Source organism: Scomber scombrus, chromosome 18 (genome assembly GCF_963691925.1).
Source record: "Scomber scombrus chromosome 18, fScoSco1.1, whole genome shotgun sequence".
Lineage (NCBI taxonomy): Eukaryota > Metazoa > Chordata > Actinopteri > Scombriformes > Scombridae > Scomber > Scomber scombrus.
In genome coordinates, this window is record NC_084987.1 from 777,132 (window position 1) to 784,631 (window position 7,500).

Sequence of the window (7,500 nt, forward strand, 5' to 3'; positions counted from 1 at the left end):
TAAAGATCAGTGATGGATGATGTAAGTCTCAGAAAACTCCAAAACCCAACAAAACTGCACAAAACACACAACGTACAAACATCTGTGCAATGTGTGTGTGTGTGTGTGTGTGTGTGTGTCTGTGTGTGTGTGTGTGTGTGTGTGTGTGTGTGTCTGTGTGTGTGTGCAGGTGAATTCAACAGAAGACACAAAATGGCGGACGCACTCGGTGCAGTTGCAGATTTTATTCCTCTCACACTTCACACAGACTCCAAATGTTAAATCAACACTCAAACATCATGAGAGTCACAGAGCGCCAGAGACAGAGAATCATTTTAACTGTTATCAGGTTTTAACTGTCGGGTTAAAGGACTAAAGTTAAATCCATTAGCAGGTTTATCACAGCTGGACCGAGTCTTAACGAGCTCGTTGTAAATGACAGGAAGCTGCATCGAGGTCAAAACGACGAAGCTTCTCCGTTAACGTTTACGGTGATCAGACTTTAATGTGGACGATAAAGCTGCTGAGAAGCTTTAAAGACAGACGGATGATTTTATATTCTCCTCTCAGCTTCAGTTTGAGCTGAACTCCGTTAAACTCAGAAACTGAAGCAAAACTTTCTTAAATCCAGTTTTGTCTTAAACTAAAATGACTCATTATAGATGTTTATTTAATCCTCCTGTTGTCTTCGAGTCAAGGAAGGAAGGAAAGGAGGGAGGAAGGAAAGAAGGAAGGAAGGAAGGAAGGAAGGAAGGGAGGAAGGAAAGGAAGGAAGGAAGGGAGGAAGGAAAGGAAGGAAGGAAAGAAGGAACAGTCAAAACAGACGGGAGGACGACACGAAGGTTAATAAAAAAATAGAACCAAAAAGAAAGTAAAAGTAATTAAAAACAAGTCTGAGATTCATCAGATTTCAGTCTCACAGATCATAATGAGAGCATTCACGTTGATTACTTCTTACTGAGGTTCAATAAACTAAAAATGATGATATTCTAAAATAAATAATGAACTACATTTAAGATTAAAGAATAACTGATGAATTGAGTTTGAGTTTAAATCTTTATAAGCACAGATGTAAAACACTAACTGCAGAGTGTTCGAGGCTCGGCCGTTCTCTCGTCAGTAGGATTAGGTGGAGGTGAGTTTAAAGGAAGTGTGTGTGTGTGTGTGTGTGTGTGTGTGTGTGTGTGTGTGTGTGTGTGTGTGTGTGTGTTATGGGAGAGCAGCAGAAAGTGGATTATCCACCGCAGCTGATAGTTATCGACTGAGCTGCTCTGCACCTGAGGGGGAGAAGCTTCATCCATCATCTTATGTTTGTTTAAAAATAAACAGTCCAATCGGTGCAGAGAGACTCTGCTGTGCTCGGTGTTCATTGCATAGACCGTATATATAAAGGACGTAACATCTGTGATGTAATAATTGTTCGGAACTAACGTTGACGTCCATGATGTCTTGCTGCAATGAGTCACTGAGCTGTGTATTCTACCTTCAGCCACTAGGAGGAGCTCTAACGATAGACTGTATATAAGAAATGGACGTAACATCCGTGACGTAACCCATTGGTTTGTGGACTGCTGCTCGGAGGCCAATAGTATCGGATCTGAGCAGCGCCATCTTGAAAATTTCAGGTGCATGCTGGGGAAAAATAAAAACAGGGATTCTACTTATATGGGCATCAGGAGGAGCATGAGGCGCCCTCCTGAACCTGTGAACCAATCAACCTGTCAATCAACACGTAGCCACGCCCTAATGCATACCCTGCTTTATCGTCACATATAAAATCAGGGAGGCCAAAATGTCCCAAATGAACATCATACTGCATTGAAGAAGGCTTTAAACTAGCGATTGAGACCATAAACACATTTTGAAAACGTTTACTGAGGTTAGAAATCAAGTGAGAAGTTGGTGAATTCTCCATTGACTTGTATAGAGACGGAAGTCCTTTTGACACCAAAACGGTCGCCCCCTGGTGGCCTTTTGATAGAATGCAGTTTTAAGTTACTTCCTGGTTGGCATCATTTCAGAGGACCAGAACTCCCCGCCTGGGTTTATGTGATGAATTAATGTGATGTGTTTCCCTGTGTGTGTCTCAGGTTGAAGAGATCAGAGGCTGTATAGAAAAGCTGTCGGAGGATGTGGAGCAGGTCAAGAAGCAGCACAGCGCCATCCTGGCCGCACCCAACCCTGACGAAAGTAAGACTCACACACACGTTTCCGTCTCCCTCAGTAACCTTTCATCGAATGATCTGAACTCAAGGGTCACATGACAACAGATGGCAGCATGTGATTCATTGATTAACCCTCCTGTTGTCCTAGAGTCAAGGAAGGAAGGGAGGAGAGAAGAAGGAAGGAGCGAAGGAAGGAAGGAAGGAAAGGAGGGATGGAGGGAGGGAGAAAGGAAAAGAGGAAGGGAGGAAGGAAGGAAAGAAGGACAGAAGTAAGGAAGAAAGGGGGATGGAGGAAGGAAAGAAGGAAGGAGGGAGGGGAGAAAGGAAAAGAGGAAGGGAGGAAGGAAGGGAGGGAGGAAGGAAAGGAAGGAAGGAAGGAAAGAAGGAGGGAGGGAGAGAAGGAAGGACAGAAGGAAGGAAGAAAGGGGGATGGAGGAAGGAAAGAAGGAAGGAAAGAAGGAGGGAAGGAGGAAGGAAGGAAAGACAGAAGGAGGGACGGAGGAAGGACAGACGGAAGGAAGGAAGGAAGGAAGGAAGGGAGGAAGGAAGGAAGGGAGGAACAGTCAAAACAGACGGGGTCAATTTGACCCGGGAGGACGACAGGAAGGTTAATAAATAACAGGACCAAAAAGAAAGTAAAAGAGATTCATCAGATTTCAGTCTCACAGTGTTTGTTTATATTTCTGCACACGGCACCATGAAGGTAGAATCTCCATGGTTACGCCAGATGTTGGTCCTACGTTCAGATGAGTGATGTTTGCGGTTGTGCTGCTCTGCTGTTTTTACACTTTCAGACTATAAATAAAGATTTAAAGTGTTGAATATTCTGCCAGTAACTGGACTCTGAACCTCAGAGTGAAATCTGATCCGGTTAGCGGCTCGCTGATGATGAGACTGTTGGCCAAACGTCCGTCATCAGTCTCCTTGGTCTCCGTCTCCAGTGAGCCGAGTGAGACCCGACGCTGTGACTCAGCAGGAATGAGTCAATGTCAGCGCTGAGGCCCCGAAGCCAAGTCTGAGCTGCAGCGGCTCAAACTCACCGATGCTCGACTCTGAGGGAGCAGATCTGTGTTTACATGTTTATCTGCTTCACTCAACATCACATGATGCCTTCATCAACCCTGACCCGGCTATTATCTTACTGTAATTAGCAGAATGCTCCAGAGGAGTCAGACTCAGTTTAGTTTAAGGCTCCTGGTGTCCTCAGGTCAAGGAAGGACAGGAGGAAGGAAGGAATGAAGGACAGGAGGAAGGGAGGAAAGAAGGAAAAAAGGAAGGGAGGAAAGAAGGAAGGAAGTGAAGAAAGAAGGAAGGAAGGAATGAAGAAGGAAGGAAGTGAGGAAAGAAGGAAGGAATGAAGGAAAGAAAGGAGTAAGGAGGGGGGGGGGCAGGAAAAAAAGACGAAGGAAGTAAGAAGAGAAGGAAGGAAAGGAAGAATGAAGGAAGGAAGGAAGGTAGGAAGTGATGAGGGAAAGAAGGGAGGAGGGAAGGACAGGAGGAATGAAGGAAGGAAAGGAGGGAGGAAGGAGGGGGGTGGGGGCAGGAAAAAAGACGAAGGAAGTAAGGAGAGAAGGAAGGGAGGAAGGAAAGGAAGAATGAAGGAAGGAAGGTAGGAAGTGATGAGGGAAAGAAAGGAGGAGGGAAGGACAGGAGGAAGGAAGGAAGGAAGGAAGGAAGTGATGAGGGAAAGAAGGGAAGAGGGAAGGAAGGAAGGGAAGAATGAAGGAATGAGGGAAGGAAGGACGGAAGGAAAGGAGTAAGGAGGGAGGAAAAGAGGAAGTAAGTAAGGAGAGAAGGAAGGGAGGAAGGAAAGGAAGGAAATGAGGAAAGAAAGAGGGAAGGAGAAGAACAAAGGAAAAATTAAAGAAAGAAAGAGGAAGGAAGGAAATTTGACGATGAATTGAACTTTTAACCTCGACTACGATGAATGAGCGATTATCTCCTCCCTTGATGAGCGATGATGTATTTTACGCTGCTGCTCTCACACATGAGCATCTTTAGGGAGGGAAGATAATGCTGACGTTCAGGAGGTTTTATCTGTACTTTTATTTTGTTTTAAGATTTTTATTTATTTATATTTAGTTATAATCTTCAGACTGAAGAATTATAACGTTAACTTTCTGTTTGTCTTCTGTTATTTTTATTGTTTGTTCTGCTGCATGACGATGATTTCTTTCTGTTTCTGTTGTTTCTTCTCCTTTGTCGTTTATTTTCTTTATTCCTCTCACTCTTTCCTTCCTTCCTTCCCTCCTTCCTTCCTTCCTTCTGTCCTTCTGTCTTTCCTTCCTTCCTTCCTTCCTTCCTTCTGTCCTTCTGTCTTTCCGTCCTTCCTTCCTTCCTTCCTTCCTTCCTTCCTTCCTTTTTTCCTTCTTTCCTTCCTTCCTTCCTTCCTTCCTTCCTTCCTTCCTTCCTTCCTTCCTCCCTCCCCTCCCTCCCTCGCTCCCTCCCTCCCTCCCTTCTTTCCTTCCTTCCTTCCTCCCTCCCCTCCCTACCGTCCTTATTTCCTTTCCTCCCCGTGTCTTGATGTGTTTCTGTTGCATGCTGAACCTGAAGTCCGTTCTGGTTCTGGTTCTGGTTCTGGTTCTGGTTCTGGTTCTGGTTCTGGTGTTTAACCTGCATGAGGTCCAGTTAACGACGAGCTGAACCGCTCAGCACATGTGAGTCCGTCTGAGTCTGGTGGAGAAAAAACAGAAACGATGATGCATTTTATTTGCATTTTTCTAAACAGTGAGTCACATTACGAAAAGTCCAAATACAATAAATGTCTTATGGTGTATTCTTCATCATCTTCATCATCTTCATCATCTTCATCATCTTCATCATCTTCTTCCTCTCCTCAGCTCTGGGTCAGCTCACTCTCTGACCTTCATACAAAATGCATCACAGAGTTTCCGCCTGAATAATGCATCATGGGAGTTGTAGTGAGAGCTTTCAAACCGCAGCCATTCATAAAGACCTCCTCCTCCTCCTCATCTTCCTCCTCCTCCTCTTCCTCCTCCTCATCTTCCTCCTACTCTTCCTCCTCCTCATCTTCCTCCTCCTCCTCCCCCTCATCTTTCTCCCTCCTCCTCTTCCTCCTCCTCATCTTCCTCCTACTCTTCCTCCTCCTCATCTTCCTCCTCCTCCTCCCATCTTCCTCCTCCTCCTCATCTTTCTCCTCCTCCTCTTCCTCCTCCTCATCTTCCTCCTCCTCCTCCTCCTCATCTTCCTCCTACTCTTCCTCCTCCTCATCTTCCTCCTCCTCCTCCTCCTCCTCCTCATCTTCCTCCTCCTCTTACTCCTCCTCCTCTTCCTCCTCCTCATCTTCCTCCTCCTCTTCCTCCTCCTCCTCTTCTTCCTCCTCCTCCTCCTCTTCCTCCTCCTCTTCCTCCTCCTCTTCCTCCTCCACACTCCCATCTCATTTCTCTCATTGGCTGTTCATCATGTCAGCAACTCAATCCTTTCAACGGTTTTAAAGATGTCAATAAATAAGATTTCCATTTTCATCAGGAAGAGTGTGTGAGTGTGTGTGTGTGTGTGTGTGTGTGTGTGTGTGTGTGTGTGTGTGTGTGTGTGTGTGTGTGTGTGTGTGTGTGTTGACACCAGGTGGAATTGATTGCGTCGTTCATTATCAGCTCGTTAATGCCAATTAGTTAACGGAGGCGTTCCACCAATCAAATCATCAGGTCTGTGATGAACATCAACACTGAGCAGCTGCTGACATCATGTGACCTGATAGAGACGTTCTCACTGTTACACTGAATAAATGTTCAAATGATCCAATATTTCAGCAACAATCAAAGATTAGAGAAAAAGTCCAAAAACTGAAAACACATTTGTGTATCAGAACTTAGTTTGTTCTTCTTTCCCATTAATCATCTCACCACCCCTCACATTTATCTGCTGACCCTTTGGAGGGGCCCCACCCCTAGGTTGGGAACCACTGGACTAAACTAGCTAACTGTATATAAAGTAGTGTAAACTAGCTCCACCTCCAGCAGCTACAACAGTAACATGCTGCTCTAACACTGATGCTTCACTATTAATAATCTAATGATGTCATAATAATAATATATCAGTCAGAGGACCAAAACCACTACTTTACTGTAATACTGCATACTACATCACTCATAATACTGCAGTACTTTACTGTAATACTGCATACTAACATCACTATAATACTGCAGTACTTTACTGTAATACTGCATACTACATCACTATAATACTGCAGTACTTTACTGTAATACTGCATACTACATCACTATAATACTGCAGTACTTTACTGTAATACTGCATACTACATCACTATAATACTGCAGTACTTTACTGTAATACTGCATACTACATCACTATAATACTGCAGTACTTTACTGTAATACTGCATACTACATCACTATAATACTGTAGTACTTTACTGTAATACTGCATACTACATCACTATAATACTGCAGTACTTTACTGTAATACTGCATACTACATCACTATAATACTGTAGTACTTTACTGTAATACTGCATACTACATCACTATAATACTGCAGTACTTTTACTGTAATACTGCATACTACATCACTATAATACTGTAGTACTTTACTGTAATACTGCATACTACATCACTATAATACTGCAGTACTTTACTGTAATACTGCATACTACATCACTATAATACTGCAAGTACTTTTACTGTAATACTGCATACTACATCACTATAATACTGCAGTACTTTACTGTAATACTGCATACTACATCACTATAATACTGCAGTACTTTTACTGTAATACTGCATAACTACATCACTCATAATACTGCAGTACTTTACTGTAATACTGCATACTACATCACTATAATACTGCAGTACTTTACTGTAATACTGCATACTACATCACTATAATACTGCAGTACTTTACTGTAATACTGCATACTACATCACTATAATACTGCTGTACTTTTACTGTAATACTGCATACTACATCACTCATAATACTGCAGTACTTTTACTGTAATACTGCATACTACATCACTATAATACTGCAGTACTTTACTGTAATACTGCATACTACATCACTATAATACTGCAGTACTTTTACTGTAATACTGCATACTACATCACTATAATACTGCAGTACTTTTACTGTAATACTGCATACTACATCACTGTAATACTGCAGTACTTTTACTGTAATACTGCATACTACATCACTATAATACTGCAGTACTTTTACTGTAATACTGCATACTACATCACTCATAATACTGCAGTACTTTACTGTAATACTGCAGTACTACATCACTCATAATACTGCAGTACTTTACTGTAATACTGCATACTACATCACTCATAATACTGCAGTACTTTTACTGTAATACTGCATACTACAT

General features: G+C 42.7%; 2 protein-coding genes across 2 annotated transcripts in view; both read left to right on the top strand.

The window, feature by feature from the left end:
• The window catches only part of thoc6 (THO complex 6), a 189,205-nt gene that overhangs the window by 108,960 nt on the left and 72,745 nt on the right, over positions 1-7,500 (top strand). The gene's annotated exons all lie outside the window — the stretch shown is intronic.
• The window catches only part of LOC133999198 (syntaxin-1B-like), a 23,251-nt gene that overhangs the window by 1,801 nt on the left and 13,950 nt on the right, over positions 1-7,500 (top strand). The window contains exon 2 of the mRNA XM_062438386.1: positions 2,070-2,169. Within this exon, the coding sequence (XP_062294370.1) occupies positions 2,070-2,169 (100 nt within the window). The remainder of the gene's footprint in view (positions 1-2,069; positions 2,170-7,500) is intronic.